The sequence below is a fragment of the Porcisia hertigi genome, chromosome 12 (genome assembly GCF_017918235.1).
Source record: "Porcisia hertigi strain C119 chromosome 12, whole genome shotgun sequence".
Classification (NCBI taxonomy): Eukaryota; Euglenozoa; class Kinetoplastea; order Trypanosomatida; family Trypanosomatidae; genus Porcisia; species Porcisia hertigi.
The window spans coordinates 3410-20212 of NC_090571.1; the positions used below are offsets into that span (position 1 = coordinate 3410).

A 16803-nucleotide genomic window follows, 5' to 3' on the forward strand; every position below is an offset into this window, starting at 1 on the left:
ATCAGCTGCGCTGCGCGAGGCTCCGCATGTGCCGAGTACCTCGCCTGGAACCGGTCCGTCTCGAGGTCCGGATCTCCTAGTTTGCCGTCCGGATTCCTATGGCATTGTTGCTGGTATTTTCGCAGTTTTTCCAGCACGCGGGTCGCCTCGCCGTCCTCACCGCAGAGCTGCTGCTCCAGGTCCTCGGTCCAACGTTGTCGATACGTCCACATTTCCGTGGCGCCGGCCTCGCGCAAGTGAAGGACCGCACCCCAGCCTTCCAGCGACGCGTCGGTGAAACACACCGCGTCGTAGGCCGCCTCGTCATAGGACGGGTGACGCTCATTCGATATTTTCCACCATTGGTTGTGCACAAGTGCTCCGCCAATCTCCTGGAGTGTGCGCGAAACCGCCGAGTCAATGTATGGCACTGGGTCGTCCCAGTCGAAGCCCCGGAACGTCAGACGGAATATGCCGCGGTAGGTTCTCAACAGCTTGAAGGCGCGAGCCGGGTTCACCTGGGTGGTGTGGAGTGCGAAAATATCAGCGAGATCAGTGACGCCAAACTGCGAATCGTGTGGAAGTTTTCCGCAGCGCAATCTGCATCTTCGCCACCGTCTTGACCGAGTTCCGAATCAGACGCTCATGTCCGTTCCACATGTATTCCTCACCGAGAAACACCGTATTGGCACCTGCCATCTGCAAGATCGTCTCGTCGGACATCACCTCCAACTCGTCACGGTTTGGTGATGTCATGAGGTTTGCCGCCTTGATGCGCGCCACGACCGCGCGCACCGCCATCAGGAACTCACGTTCCTGACCCTCTTCGCTGCGATCAGAATGTTGTCGATGAGGGTGGTGATGGTGACTGGCGTGTCGATGTCGACGATCGTCCAGGTCACGGCCTGACCCACTGCAACGCTCCACCGCGCACCGGTCGGAAGCGTCCGCAGACGGCGGCATCGCCCGTCATGTCGTGCTCGAAAACGAACTTGTTGCGGAGTGTCGCCGCGATCGGGATAGCGTCGTAATAAGCTTCGAAATCGATCTGCATCATGTAGCGGGCGTATCGCAACCGCTGCCGCCTTCCGAGCGCGGGTGTCGTAGTGGACGCGTGGCACGTGATGTGTCGGGATCACCCGATTCAGCAGCGGCTCCGTGATGAGGCGCCGTCTGCCCTTCAACTCGGGCACCGTGAACACGTTCACGCCATGCACTCCCTCAGGCAGTTGCGCCTGGGTACCCATCCGTTGGCAGGACACGGCTCGAATTTTCCCATGTCGACTGCCTGGCGGATCTCGTCCGCTGTCAGGGCGCATTTTTTGATGGTCCGCGAGGTCCGCAATCCGTCATAGAAGCAGGGATCCAGGAAGCACTGGATCCGGCGAAGAAAACGCTTTGTGGAGGCGCGTTTTGTCGGCATCGTCAGCACCGCCTCCATGTCCAGCGGCGTGTTTTGTTTCAGCGCAGCGGCCAGCGCTTTACCAGCGCCGGCCTTTCCGCCATCACTCGGACGAACCCGGACATGCGATCCACCATGTCCGACACCTCTTGCGGTGCAATCGCGAGGTTCGCACATGACGATTCCTGGGAGCGGAAACGAAACACCGAAGTCGCCGCTTCTAGCGGGTCTGGAATAACGCTCTTCCTGCGTTTTCCCTTGCGGTCTCGGCCTCCACCGTAGGCTGCTGGCCATACCCAAGGTAGCGCAGCAGCGTGGCTTGTTTGGCGTGGCCTGATATCGTCATCAAGTCCTTCAGCGGGACACCCGCTTCCGCCATGCAGCGGAGTGCGCCTTTTCGAATCGAGGGCAGCTGTGCGCCTCGCATCTCTGTCCGCACCTCGTGTGCGATCCGCGACCTCAGCTCCTCCGAGTGAGGCGCGAACAACTCCTCTGATGGTTTCCGTTTTGCCATCATCTCTTGCAGCGTGGCTGCAAGGTCTCTGGTCAGCATCGACGGCACAGGGTATGGGCCCCTCGTCTTGGCACCTTTTCCTTTGCGTATCGTCAGGGTGATTCGCACGCACGGCTCCTCCTCTGCGATGGTGGTCGCTCTTCTCCTGCTGTGGTGGTCCGGCTCCGCCGCGGGTGTCGGAAACACCGTCACGTCCTTCACACGCAGCGTGGATATGTCGCACGCTCGCGCCGCGAATCCCCACATCATCGCCAAGAAAAGTGCAGCCCGAGGATGGCCTAGGCGAAGTCGGTCGAGGATTTTCTCGACCTGCATACGCGATACGAAAGGAGGCGCGTCTGGCACCGACTCCTTCATGAAGCGCTGCGCCGTGCCAAAAGCGCTTCGCCATTCCGGGTCGTCCTGGAGGCGAATGCCTCTCGATTGGGTGGAATAGAGCGGCAGGTCGCGCAGCGCACCCGCTACTCCCGCAAACGCCTTCGCTGTCGTTGCCCACTTCCATTTGCGTGCCCGAGCGGTCGACAGGATCAGGTCGATGCACGCCGACGGAAGACGCATGAGCATCTGCTCTGAATTCATGCATTTTATGCGCGTCAGCCATCGTAGATGGTGTGCGCGCGTGTCCGGCCTCACAAGACTCCATGCCAGCTGTGAGACGTGTGGCGGTTTCGCGCTGAAGAGGAACCAGTTCTCGGGCAGGCCTCTGCTTCCTCTGCTTGCGAAAGAGGCCTGCCCTGCATGTTTAAAGGGTTTGAACGGATATCCTCGAGTGCTCGTTTCGCCTCCTCCGATATGTTCGCGTCGACATCGGCGTATCCATCACCTTTCCTGTTGCCAGGAATCCTGGATGTCTCGCCTTCATCGCCTTCATCGTTGATGTCCGGATCGACGTTCACTCCATCACCTGGCCATCTTTTCCGTCTGGTCAGGCGTGGCGCTGGATCATCCGAGCGACCTTGATGTGTCTCCGGCGTCGCACCTCTTGGACGAGGCATCGTATCGGGACGCGTGGCGTGACGCACGCTGTGGCTTTGAGGTCGGGTAATGCGTCATCCCGGCGGGAATGTACACACCCACCGTCGCTTCCGACGCCACTTTTGTGAGGACGTAATAGCTCGGGCATCGCACCCCGTTCATGTCTTCCGGTGCCTCACGGAGTCTCGCTCCGAGGAGAAACTTATAGTTTCTCAACTGGTCAGATAACGCCGACATCGAGGGCCCTCGAACGAGATACAATTCGTCGATCGGAGGGTCCATCGACACCTCATCGGCTCCGTTCTCCTCACGGAAAATCACCTCATTCGGATCGGTCGGTGATGGATCCACGATGTGGATCTTCTTGTGGAGAAGTTTCAGCATCTCTTGAACACTATAGGGTTGCAGCGGTGTCAGTTTGTGTCGCACACGCTGCTGTCCAACGGCTGTGTCGCTCATACCGCGCGCGACACCATCGCCGGCTCTCGCCAGAGCCGTCGCAGCCCATAGGTGATCCAAAACAAATTCGTATACCCTCCTGGCGTGTTTGTTTGCCTCTGCGAATGTTTCTTCTATCCACTCGGAGATGCATTTCCCTTGTGGAGGTGGTGGTGATGGATTCGCCGGCACGTTTTCAGCTACACTCACGGTCGCGTTCGCTGGCATACTCCCTGGGATGTTCTCTGGGACAATCCTCTGCTCATTTTCTGATGCTTTTTCGGGAGTTTTCGCCGATGCGCTCTCAGGCTCGTGAGTCACGACTCGTGCTGATGCGCCATCAGCGCTCGTGAGCCACGTCTCGTGCTGATGCGCTGGTTGTTTCATTGACGGGCACGTTGTCCCGTAGTGCTGCAGCGCGTGCGTCGGCACGCGCGATCGCATCAATCAGCAGCATGTCCTCATCATCGGACGATGGGTCGCTTACCAGTGGGGAATGTGATGTGTTTTCTGTCACCTGAACTGGATCCACGGACATTTGTCTACCACGTTTCTTTGCAGCCTTACGCCTTGGAAGCGGAGCATCCATCGAGGACCTGTCCGGACGTTTTCGGGACGACGCCTGCGATGTCGATTTTCTCTCCTGTGGTGTGCGCCTCGTTCGCGCAGCTCGGTCCACGTTCCTCTGCATCCTGGTTTCCCTTTTCTTCTGTCTCGAAGATGGTTTTGGAATGCTCTGGACCGCTCGTGTGGTGCGTGTCGTTGGTCGTTTCCGATTCGGCGGAGACTTTTTCGACTGCTTTACACCACCACCTCCGTGGAGAGCGTCGCGTGATCCGGATGATTGGACTGCGTCATCCATTTTTGCACGCTTCCATGGCATCTTCGCGATTTCATCGTAAAAGAAATCTTTCCTAGACACCGGGTGGTTCGTGAGCACCTTTCTCATTTTCGTGAGGAAATAATCACGAGGCGGGTGATACTGCGACGCCGCATAAAATAGTCGTCGCAAACACCGTGGCAAATCACGACGGTGATCAACCATTAATTGTAAATAATGACTGAAAATGCCGCGGACATGAACAACCCACAATCATTGCTATAGCGTTCCTGACGTGGCGAAAATTGTTTCACCAAACGCAAAGCTGGCCAAACCTTTTGAGGTTCTCATTGAGTTGTTGCTCCAAAATTGGGGATGGTGCGGAATCATAAAGGGATAACTGAATGCCTGTTGCATCCTCGTCGTCTTGCTCCAAAATGCCCGCTATCCAATGCTTCATAATAAAGATTGGAAAATAAACAGCGCCGTGCTCGCGCACCATCTTCGTAAGTTGTTGGGTTTTATCGCGGTCCAAGTACACCATTGTATCCGACGGAACGATGCGTTTTGGTGGGAGGTACTGCTCGTAAATGGCGTCGAGTTCTATGTTTGATGTTTTGCCTTCGAGCATGTCGCCGCCCCACACTTCCTTGCCGAATTCGCGGGCAATATTCGACATATTTTTTGGTGTGTGTGTGGATTCCTCCTTCAAAACGACGGCTGCCGTTCCGTCGCGCATCAGTTTTTGGATTTTCCTGCGGTTCGCCTCCGCGGTATGTGTGGCCTCTGCCTCCTGCGTTTCCGTTGCCGTAGCCGCCTCGCCTGCTACCATTTGAATAATTTCGTCCTTGGTAACTCTTGTAATTTGCGGGGGCGTCCGAGCGGTATTGAGTGCTTTGGCGCGTTTGCGCGCGCATGCGTTCTTTCATCATCCGAGAAACAAGCTCACGATCATTGGCATTGAGGGTGTCCAACTTTGCGCAAAGAGTGGTGGCGAATTCATCCCAGCTGCTCAAGTCCAACGCTCCAATTGGTGACCCGTCCGTGCCCACAATTTGCGCATACGCAGCTCCACCTTCAAGCGGGTCACATTTATCGTCCTTTGAGTTCCGGAACGTGCTTTTGGGTTTTTGGTAAAACCAGCGCCGCCTTCAAATTCCGCCTTTTAGTCATTACTGCAGCCTGCGCTGTTTCCATAATGTCTCGCGTGAATCTCGCCAGGCGTGGCGTTTGTGAAGCAATGGCTCGCTGACTTCTTGGATAATTTGTCGCCATGTACGCATCTGGGCTCCCATCGCCCTTGCAACATGCACGTTGTACCGGAAAAGGCGCGTCGGCTTGGGTTCTTCGAGAAACATATCGAGCCATAACGCGATCCGCTCCCTATCGCTCAATTCTTTCAGCTCCGGCCCGGATAGGCCGAGCAGGATTACCGCCGACGCCGCCACGACTGGTGTCACCTGTGATGCTTCGATTGCCGTTTCCAGTTTTTCCAGGGCCCCTTCTAACGGGTCTCCCGTTGTTTGGCGTAGGCTCCGGAGCGCCTCGATAGCCTGTTTGTCTGCATTTTCCGTGTTCATGCATTCGCGGAGCCGTGTGTCCGCGTAGATGGTTTGCGCTTCCATCATGTTGTGTTGAATCCTCGCGTCACCGTCCAACGGCAACCGTTCGGTCCCTTTCCTTGTCCTTTTCAAGACCCTCAGCCAGGCGCACAACGCTCTTCGTGATACTTCTCCGCTGAAACGATCCCTTGTTTGTGGAGACCTCTCCACGTCTTCGCTCTAGTCGACGTGCTTGGGTTGTTCAAAAGAAACTGATGTCCACATCGCCCTCCTCGGTGGAAAGCGAAGCCGATATCCGTCTTGTTGCTCATTGTTAAGCGCGAATGTTGTGAAGTACAATCGTCTTTTTGTGATGTGGCGGAACTTCTTGAACGGCTAGATGACGAGAAGCTGCGGATCTGCCTGGGCGCGTGCGTACGGTATTTTTGTGCAAAATGTGTTTTTGTTTTCGTTTTTGCGTCAGAGACCGCATTAAACCCACTTAGATTACTTACTGGATTTGTATCCAATTCCATAAGAGACAGAAGTAGAAGGAGAGAGAACGAATAATCATTCGGTAAAGAGATAACAAACATACACACATGTGACATCACATTTGTAGAAAACCACTTCAAGAGCATATCGGCACACAAGGTGCACTGGACCAAACCGTCCTGGGTACACCCGGGTCCGGGGTACCAAAATACATTCGGACCAGACATCTCGGACGAAACCCGGACATGCATTCATCAGAAATCCCCTGCACCACACACTGCATAGCAGTGAATGTGCGTCACTCACTCGGAAAGCCGGCCGACCACATGGTACCTGACCCCTCGCTCGGACCCCTCCCGTGCAGAACTTTCATCCATCCAGAAAATCATGTACCATTCGATTGCCTCCGTCGAAAAGACTTCGCCAATGAAACCTGAACCCCAATTCTAACCTGAATTTCAACTTTAACCTTAACCTAATTTTAATTTTACCTTAATCTTAACTCTAACCTTAATTTAATTTTAATTTCTAATTCTACTAATCTTAATTCTAACCTTAATTCTAATTTAACTTAATTCTACCTAATCTTAATCTTAATTTCAATCTAATCTAATTTCAACCTAACTTTAACTTAATTTCAATCTTAATTTCAATTCTAATCTAATTCTAACTCCAATTTCAACCTAACCTATGTACTTGCACTTCAATCCTAACCCATGGCACCTTGACTCATGCACCCTATGCACCCTATGCACCCTATGCACCCTATGCACCCTCACCCTAACCCTATGCACCCTAACCCAGGTCAAAAAACAAAAAGAAGCGGTCGAGACACTCCGTTGAAAAGTTGGTTGATGTGACGCACGGGCCGGGAGAATTGGGCTGGAACAGGGAGACGAATAATCAAAGAGGCCGATCAGACTGTTCTCGGCACCCGCTTTGCAAATACCCAGCCCGGACTCTACGGAAAGCGGCGACGAACGCCGTGAAGGCCCGAGCCCCGGACCGGGAAACAACAAAACCCCTACAACGGCGCCCCCCGCCAAAACATGGCATTGGAAAAGAAAGCGCTGTTTGCAAAACCGTTTGTGGAACAGATATGCGGCGCCACGCCCCCATCTCACATACGGGCTGGGGGTCCGCCAAAAAAAAAAACCCTACGCACCCCCACAGAAAACGGCGCAGCGGAAGTAGGCGCCGAGAAGAATATTGCAAAAGCTGGGGGCCACATGGGTCAAATTAGGAATGGCAACAAAGATGCTCACAAAAAACAAAGCGGAGGTACAAAGCACCAAGGCAGAGATATGCAAATGCAACCGATGTGGAAAAAAGAAGGAAAATAGTGAAATTATTTTTCGTTTTGAGGGGGCCTAAACGTTTTTTTCAAACAAAAACCATGCGCACGGCATTCCGCCCAACAGAAAAGAGTGAAAACCCCAGTAAGGGGCCATGCGGCCACAGCGCGTCATAAGAGAGAAGGCAATTTTAAGACCAAAACCATTCGCACCGATGGGCTCTGGAGATGCCTTTCATAGCAGAAAGCAAAACAGACCTAGAGCCAGCGAAGAAAAAAACAGGCGGGGCAAAGCTGGGAAAACACAAGTACTTTTTATGAAGGCGACACCAGCAAAGAACACTTCAAGAAAGAGAACCCACACATCTACTTTTTTAGCAAGGTTCTAGTTTTCTATGGAAGCGCGCGTGCCGCAGGAATGCTGGAAACAAATCTGTTGACACCCACCCCGCTTATGCAATTAAAAAAGGCGACGCAATTCTAAGAAGCGAAATCAAAGGACAAGACTGCGTCGCTTGATTTGGGAAGGGCATTCAACGAAGGGGGGGGGGACGCACATCGTGTCAAAATTTTCCTTTTACGAAGGGAAGAAGTGATACCAACGAAAAGCAGGGAAGGTGCACAACTAGAACCGGAGCCTCGATAGACCACAAAAAGTGGAAACGCACACGCACACACACACACACACACCGCAAGCTGGAGAATGGAAAGAAATGGAACGAGGTATGAAAACACATCCATCAATTAACGCAAATGACGGCCACTCATGCCCGCGATACGGACCCCCCCCCTATCCGCGCGCTGTCAAAGCAGCTTCTGGCTACTCCGAATTCGATGACGGAACGGAAAAGCGACACTTTGCCAACGCCCATCCCCTGCGGAAGGGGCATATTGAAACGCATTCCTCCCGTTTTTTGTGGGGTGCAGGAGGGGAGGGGGGAGAGGACAGGTGTTTTTTTCACAAAACAACAGGGCGAATCCCGAGTGTGTTTTCGAAGAGCTCCCAAACAACGCATAAATCCGGACCTGGGGTCCAGCCCCCCCCCCTTAACAGGCGTACGGGGGTGGGAGCCCAAAGCGGAAAACATGCACAACCTTTATTCCCAAGCAGGGAGAGAGAATTCATGTGGGAGAATACCCGGAAGCTCTTCATCTCCAGTCGTTGAGTGGCCGTGGCTTCTCGGGAAAAGCGTTACCCCCATGCTGATCCATGAAGAAAAGAACACTTTTATCTGGGCGACTCTGCGCAATTGAATGAAACGCCACCACTTTTTGTCCACCCGGAGAGGTAAGAATCAGCTGAGCTTTCAGTGAATTCTATACAAAGCACGCCTCTGAGGTGCGTAAAGTATTGCACCTCTTCGCGTTTTTGACCAGAAGTGCAGCAGGATTGCCTCCCACAGAGCTAGAAGTTACGTAAGGAAGTCGTTTATTATTATTACGCCCTCATGAAAATCATTTTGCTGCCGCTATGCATCCACTTGTGGATGCACTGCATCTTTTTTGCACTAACAAGCCTAGGCAACTGACGCTTTCTGGTTGTGTACACATCGCTCACGCGATGTCACCGGTACGTCGGAATCCGTGCTTCTGGAGAGTCGTACGCGATCGCTCTCTCAGCACCAAAGAAAGCAGGGTCCTCCGTGAAGAATGGGTTGTTCCAGGAATCGGTGGTCGCACAAACCAGTCGAAACTGGGGCCGCACTTTTTGCAGGCACTTTAGGATGTGTGCACTTTTGCGTGTGTGCTTCTCATGGCCTCCCTATTGTTTGCACCGCATAGGCCTTTCTTCTTCAACCTGGCTCTGCTCCAAAGTCCTTTTGTTCCTGCGGAGAAACAAAAGCACATGAGTACTCCCTTCTTCGTTGTGGATACCTGCACCGGTTTTCACCTTGCATCCCGGTATCTGAAAGCAGTAAATGCGGAGACAAAGAGCAAAGCTGCCTTGGCGGTCTTATGTAACAGTATTTTCCTCCAGTGGAGATGTATACATGACGATATCACCAATACTGTACTGAAAATTAGTTCATTTTCATTCACTGCGCAAAGTGGTCTTAGCAGCGATACAGGCGGTGATGTGCAATAATTCTAGTTCGAAGAACCAGTGCTGTGTGTCGTATTCGCGAAGAGGTGCCACGGACTCTACGCACGGTGCGCAAAGTGCATAGCAGTGTTCGCAGTGCTTGAGCAACATACAAAAGTGATGTCTGTAGCCTGGCTTCGGGGGGTGCGCTGAGTTAGTTCTCAAGGGCACCATGCGCGCTAAACTCGAATGCGCAGAAATCGCTGACTACGCCTTTGTTGCTCGAGGTCCTTGTGGCGTTCTAAGCCTCACTAGCGGTGTTTTTTTGCGAGCGATGTGATCGCCTCAGCTGTATCCTGCGGCACAAATCCTCTGGGGTGCGCGTTTCTGGTGAGAACATGTACAGTGTTTCTATCAGTGGAGAGACAGTTTTTGCAGTAGTGGTGGCAAGTGTGCCGTTGGCGCGCTTCGAAGAACTTCTCGGGGATGGCCTGATCTGCTCCTGGGTGTTCTCATTAATTGCGGGGACACAGTCGTAGTACATTCGAAAAAAGATTTCGATTCTCTCAGAACACTGACCAGGACAAAAAGCTTCGATTTTTGGCTCCTCAGTGGAGAATACCAGGCCTTTCTGTCTGGTCAAGAGAACAGGCCAAAGCTGGTTTGGCACAGATGCAATCGGAGCTGCATGTTCTGTTATGCTTTCTATGATTATTATTTTCCCAGGTTGTTTTTTTTTTCTCCACTGCACCTCTATCTACATATTTTCATCAATTTTTTGTACCCAAGTGATCACGTGTCTACAGGGAGGAGAAAATGGACGTTCCAAGCGAAGATTATGATGTGAGCATAATGATAAAAGCGATCAACGAAGTGCAAGCTGTTTTGACATCGCGTGAGTTCTCCACCTTCTCGGAAGTCGACACGGAGATCGGAAAGACGCTCAAACGATATGAGGCCTTCGGCGACGGCTTCGAGCGATTTCACGTGAGTCTGACGAAAGATGCACTCCATTCCAATGATTTACAAAAGAGTCTTGAAGATATGAATAAGCGCTGCGAGGATCGGCTAAAGGACTGTGAGTCGAGTCAGAAAGATCAGATTAACGACATGTTGCCATTCATCCGTAGCACATCCTCGATTCTGGTGCACGGTTCTGGTAATTTATTGGCGCTTACAATTGCTTGCGCAATCCAAGAGCATGAGGGAGTTCGTTTCTATATTTGTGAAGGACGCCCGGCACGCAAGGGCTACCCGCATGGGTCTGGCGAGAAACTGCTAGAAAGAGTGCTTGCAACACCGGAGGGAATGAAACTGAAGATGAAACTCGACAAGTATTGCACGATCGTTCCTGACAGCGGCGTCAGTTCGGTCATGAACAACGTCGACTTTGTTGTGATGGGTGCGAATTGTGTGACAGAGCACGGTGGACTGGTTCACTCTACAGGGTCTCTTCAAATTGCTATAGTGGCAGCGTTTCGTAGTGTCCCTTGTTACGTGTTGTGCGAGACCTTCAAATTTGCGCATATATTTCCGCTCAGCACGGAGGATCTCAAACAGCCGGAGGACGGAACGCGCCAGGTGGTTCCTTTGGTAGAGTTTGTGCCGCCATCCATGATCACTCTAATTTTCTCCGAGCAGGGTATAATGCCGCCTTCTGCAGTTACGGACGAGATGTTCAGGTTTCACAGGGCTCCCTCTGCGCCGGGGAAACGGCAGTAAAAAAAGCAAGAGAATTGATGCGGTGTTGAGGGTCTTTGTCTGTGTGTCTGCGTATTGTTGCGCTCCGGGTACGGGTTCTTGGCCATGGTTGCTTCTTGTCTTCACAGCGTCGTGGTATCTTGCAGATTCGTGTGTGTACCGAAGCAAAGCATTCCCAGAGCTGTTCTCTCCCTCTCTCGTGTACAAGGTACAGTGGGCGAGGAAATGGTAGGAGCAGGCTAGTGGAAGGTGTTCTATTCTTGTGTCGGTAATGGGAAAGGAAGAATGGCTCCTGACAATTATGTTGTGCATCTCTTTTGTTCTCCCAAGGATGATCCTTTTCCTCTGTTTCGTCATGTGCTACTGATTTCTACGCTCTTCATGTGCCTCAACGATGACACCAGTTGGTCTTTCAATTCTCACGGAAAAAAAAGTAATCGACGACTGGAACCAAGCTGAAGTCATGCCGTGCAACTGCCGTCAGGGAACCGCATTGCACAATCACGTGGGCGACCAGGTCGCAAGCGAAGGGGTCTTTGGTCTGGGGGTTCCTATAAACGATGCCATTGATCTCAACGCAATTCAAGTGTGGAATAGTCAACACACACCCGCGGAGGCGGCACGGCTCTTTGACGTAAACAAATCCTCGAACCAGGATCCGATCTCCAGTGACGACGATCAGGATCTCCTGATCGTCGCACCCCTTTCAACTGTGTGCCGCATCAAGGGTATCTCTGTTGTGGGACCTAGAGACGACACAGCGCCGTCGCGTCTCAAGATATTTGTGAACTTGTTCAATGTGGCAGGGTTCAGCTCTGTCGAACAGCTAGTCCCCCAGGAGCAGCTGCAGCTGGCGGACGGGGGCTGTGAGGACCGCATTGTCTACTCTCTGAATGCGGCCAAGTTTTCTTCGGTCTCCTCGCTCACTTTTTTTTTCGACGAGAGCTACAATGGAGAGGAGACACATGTGCTTCGCATCGAGCTTTTTGGGGAAAAGTCAGGCAAGACCACACATCAGCAGGTGGCGACGAACATTGTTTATGAAGGTCGGGGAAATCCTGCAGACCATCAAACTGCTGAAGAGGAAAAGACGCCGTTTGGGGTGGTATGAGAGAGAGGAAAAAGCTGAGCTTAATTGGTCTTTACTTGGGTTGTGTCTCTCGTCTTGCTTCACGTTTATTTCACAATGTGGGTATTCATCAAGTATCACACCAGAATAAAATCAAGGTTTCCACCGTTTTCGGTGGTGTTCAGAGGAGTGTATTGTGTCACAGGGTTTCACTCGTTTTTCTTCACTGGAGTTTAGACTCCATACAAGTTTCGCTTTCCCGTTCTGTGTTCTCGGCCATTGACATCTTCTTTTTGCCCTCCTCTCTTCTTGCGGTGCGTCATACATAGTTCTCTCCCTAGACGATTCCATTAGTCTTTTGCTTACTGTTCCCCTCTCCTCCCCCGCTGGGTACTGCTTCCCTCAGAAGAAAAAAAAGAAACATGCTCCAGCGTCCTGACAATACTCTTCTCCAGGATCCGTCGTATCCGAAGGAAATCAAGGAGAGCTTGACAAAAAATGGCCCGGCACAGGCGAGCAAGGAGCTGTTTCAGGCAGATCCCGCTGTCATTGATCCGCAGTTAAGTGAGGCTGTCTCTTTGGGCACAACGATTATTGCGGTCTCGTACAAGGGTGGTGTTGTGCTTGCAGCGGACTCGCGCACATCATCTGGTACGTATGTTGTGAACCGTGCCAGCAACAAGCTGACGAAGCTGACGAGAAAAATTTACTGCTGTCGCAGTGGTTCTGCTGCTGATACACAGGCTCTTGCGGAGCGCGTCGCAAACTACCTAGAAAGCTACCAGACCGATATCGGCGCAGAGGTGAACGTTTCGACAGCAGCGAACCTATTTCAAAAGATGTGCTACATGAATAAGTGGAATATTTCCGCGGGTATTATCGTGGCCGGGTACGACCCCATCAACGGTGGCTCGGTGTACAGCATCCCGTCTGGCGGCTCTTGTGTGAAGCTGGACTATGCACTTGGAGGCAGCGGCTCTATTTTCCTGTACTCGTTCTTCGACGCGAACTATAAGCCAGGCATGTCAAAGAGTGAGTGTGTTGCGTTTTGTCAGCGCGCCGTCGCACATGCGTACAGCCGCGACGGCTCGAGCGGTGGTCTGATTCGCACCATCGCCCTCGACGCCAATGAACCGGAGGACCAGACAATCCCGTGGAACAAGACACCCTACTGCATGGAGAAGGATCCAAAATATCAGAAACAGGCTATACAGAACCAGGCTTTCAGCAGCACCTCCGAGGTTACGGCGAATCGCGTCTCTTCTGCTGCGTGAAAACAGCACGCTGTCACACGAGCTGCACGATTATCTGACCACGTTTTCCTTTGTTTTTTTCCCCCTCTATCTGGCGTGTGTAGGCGATCTTTTTGTTTTCCGAAGTTTTGGCTCCCTCGACGGATTGAATAGTGATATGGTGGCTAGGAGCAGCTGTATGTAAGACGGAAGAACATTGCGAAGTAGGAAGGGTATGCAACACTAGGACGCGGCCCTTTGACAGCGTTTTCATGCGTCTTTGTGCTTAGCCAATATCGCCGTCTACAGGGGAAGATACAACCGAGCGTTGTGGGGACTGGAATGATATTTGTGTTTCTGTGCAAAGTGAGTATTTTCTGATCTTGGGATCGAATAGAATTTCGCTGTGTGCGTTGTCATGTTGCTCCTGTTTCAAGCAGAAAAAAGCGAGTTTTTTTGTTTTGACAACTTCCACTATGTTCATGACCTCTCTGCCTCCCTTGAATTTACACGCTCTTTACATCATTTTTGTATACATCTCTTTATATCCAGTAGCCCCAACCGAGCACCGTAGCACTTTCGTGCTCTAGGGATGAAAGCCCAGCTCGCACGGAAGGGGGCGGCAGCCCTCTACGCAGGTCCTAGGATCACTTCGTACACAGATGCATGCGAAGCGCCCGTTGCGATGTGGGAAGGGGCGATTCCGCTGAAACAGGAGCGCGTCGTCAAGGGTGGTGTCGCTACTCGAGTTGTGAAGAAAACATATTCTCACCCGCCGGAGATTTTCCCGACCAACCTCAGCTTCAACGACATCGACTCCATGTATTGCGTCGGGAACGACGAGCTGATCCGGTACTTCCCGGAGGGCCTCGGTGGAAAGATGATGCAGCTCATGCCCCCAAGTCACCCGCGCGGGTTCCTGTATCGGAAGCAGAGTCACCTCTTGAATTGCTTTATCGACAAGTTGCCCTTCTGGCAAAGCAAGGAGAGGGCGCTGCGCTCGCTCACAAACGGTCGTCCAGGATTGATTTTTGATGGCCCAACCGGGTGCGGCAAGAGCGCGCTGGTGTGCCAGGCAGTACACTACGCGCGATCCCGCGACATCATTACCCTGTACGTTGCGAATGCCAAGGCGTGGACGCATGGAGAGTGGTGCTGGCCCAGCACGATCCTACCAGGGTTTTTCGACGCCCCCGATGCCGCACGAGATTTCCTGCGCACGGTAGCAGAGGCAAATCGCTCTCTCTTGGAAGCTTGGGAGCTCAAGGTGACCCCGCAGGACTTACCCCTCGAGCAAGGCGAGAAGAGACCGCGCTCCCTTTACGACCTCTGCGAGTGGGGCCATCGCGCTGTGGCGCCAGCGTCAATCGACCGACAGAGTGTGTGCATCAAGTTCTTTTTCGACGAGATAATTGCCGAGAAAACGAAGCCCATCGTCATTGCCGTGGACGGATGGAACCTTTTTTCCCATGAGACGCACTTTCGCTACCCTCACCCAGATTTTCTGCGAACTCTGACGACACTAAACGATGGATCAACGGATGTGGATCTGTACCCACAGGAGCTACCTCGAATCCCGGCATCACGGCTGAGTTTCGTGCGTGGCCTAAGCAAACTGATTCTCTCAAAACATGACCCCAACAAATTTTTCATCACTTGTACCACCCGTGACTTCAAGCCTTTCGACGGAGTCAGTGGGTTTCCCGACGTGGAAAACGACAGGTTCAAGAACAGCCTCGACGAGTACGCTCCATATGATCCGGAGAAAGACTCCTTTTTCCACCCGGTGCAGGTGGAGAACTTTACAGAATACGAGTACAGGGCGTTTCTGCGCTTTGCCATTAACTCCGGTGAGCTGGCTGGCCTTGGTTGGGGTCCAATGTGGCACTATTCTAGCGATTTTGAGAGAAAGCTGTACAAGATCGACTTCATGTCAGGCCGGAACCCGCAGCGAGTGGTTGATCAATATCACCAAGAACTCGTGTGGCGTTACGAATACAAACGCACACGGCAGAAGCAGTACCTTCTAGCGAGGCGAAAGATGTGGCAGGGGGCAGAACTCTCTACTCAACTGCGCCATGGCAAATGAGAACCCCACGTTCTCCATCCGTGCTGCAAAGTAAAGTTCGTGATGTTTTCTCTCACATGCTTTAGTGTCTCTTTTTCTATCCGAGTTGTTCCTGTTCTAGTGGCGGTGAAGTGTACGTTGCAGCAGCACTTGATGATGCTGTTTTCAATGGCTGCGTTGATAAAAGAGTTTCATTCTGCTCGTCTTGGACGCAGCTCGAATCACCCTTGGGTGGCCCCGAGGGTAAACTGCCTAAGCAGGGCCCCGTGTACGCGTGTGTGGAGTTGAAGCCCTGGAATTGAGGTCGCGGTTCTTGTCCAAAAGGTTAATTCCCCCCCCTCCCCTTGTGGTGTTCAGATCATAGGAGCAGAACAAGACTGAATGAGTTGCCTACATTATCGTAGCTCGAATGCTTTCTCCTCCCTCCCCCCTAAGCGCTACACCCTCTCTCTACCCCTCATCCCACCGTTTCCTCTTTCCAATCTACGATCTGCAAATCTGCAAATGCAAAAAAAAAGGCATTCGTCTTTGCGTAGTGCACTTCGGCATAGCGGGTAGTCAACAAGACAACATCACGCTGAAGGCGGGAGGAGCGACCACGATGGCAAAACGTGACAAGAGGCGCACCGCGCTGGTGCAACAGAATTTCGATAGCTTGAAAAGGTTCTACTCGATTTCGCCGTTAACAGCTGCGGAACGAGCGGCCCTTCCACCAGTCTACTGTGGTGTCTACAGTAGGCGCGCCGCTATGAACTCATACCACCTCGTAGGCTCCTCTCGCGACCAGATTGTTGCGGATGCGATGCGCACCTTCAGTCCGTCGACGTGTACAAAGGAGGTGATGGATTTGTATCTTGAGGTGGCGGCTCTCGTATCGCTTTACTTTGACACGAAAGAGCAGCTGTTCGCGTTGCCGGATGTTTGAGAGCATTTTTTAGGTTTGCAGAGGGCCTCCTCCCCTAATCCTGGAAGAATGTGTGCAAAAAGTCGACCATGCGCTGTTTGCAGGAGCCCGGCCTCCAGATCCAGTTCCCTTGGCGTTCTGCACAGCTCGCACCGGCGTGTTGGCCTTCCTGAAGGCAGCTACCAGTAGCCCCCCGTGCAAGTCTCTCGTCGGCGAGTCATGGCATGCGAATGATTTGGCTGCACCCGGTGTTCCTCTGCCACTGAAGTTATTTCTCATGCAATGAATTTCTCTGTCATTCCCTACGGTGTTTCGATTTGCTGTCCCTCTTGTTTTTTTTTTCTTTGA

At 52.5% G+C, this 16803-nt stretch overlaps 5 protein-coding genes across 5 annotated transcripts; all 5 read left to right on the forward strand.

Annotated features, from left to right (window-relative positions):
• Nucleotides 1-10297: 10297 nt before the first annotated feature.
• JKF63_07448 (uncharacterized protein) lies at nt 10298-11203 on the forward strand (the record flags this gene model as incomplete). Its single annotated transcript, XM_067903386.1, has 1 exon — nt 10298-11203. One exon carries the CDS (start codon nt 10298-10300, stop codon nt 11201-11203), a length of 906 nt encoding a protein of 301 aa, XP_067758811.1.
• A 373-nt stretch (nt 11204-11576) lies between these two features.
• JKF63_07449 (uncharacterized protein) lies at nt 11577-12293 on the forward strand (the record flags this gene model as incomplete). The annotated part of the gene is made up of 1 exon (XM_067903387.1): nt 11577-12293. One exon carries the CDS (start codon nt 11577-11579, stop codon nt 12291-12293), a length of 717 nt encoding a protein of 238 aa, XP_067758812.1.
• A 380-nt stretch (nt 12294-12673) lies between these two features.
• JKF63_07450 (uncharacterized protein) lies at nt 12674-13525 on the forward strand (the record flags this gene model as incomplete). The annotated part of the gene is made up of 1 exon (XM_067903388.1): nt 12674-13525. The coding sequence occupies one exon, from the start codon at nt 12674-12676 to the stop codon at nt 13523-13525; it is 852 nt and encodes a 283-aa protein (XP_067758813.1).
• Nucleotides 13526-14075: 550 nt separating this feature from the next.
• On the forward strand, nt 14076-15572 carry JKF63_07451 (uncharacterized protein; the record flags this gene model as incomplete). Its single annotated transcript, XM_067903389.1, has 1 exon — nt 14076-15572. One exon carries the CDS (start codon nt 14076-14078, stop codon nt 15570-15572), a length of 1497 nt encoding a protein of 498 aa, XP_067758814.1.
• Nucleotides 15573-16152: 580 nt separating this feature from the next.
• JKF63_07452 (uncharacterized protein) lies at nt 16153-16476 on the forward strand (the record flags this gene model as incomplete). Its single annotated transcript, XM_067903390.1, has 1 exon — nt 16153-16476. The coding sequence occupies one exon, from the start codon at nt 16153-16155 to the stop codon at nt 16474-16476; it is 324 nt and encodes a 107-aa protein (XP_067758815.1).
• Nucleotides 16477-16803: the final 327 nt, after the last annotated feature.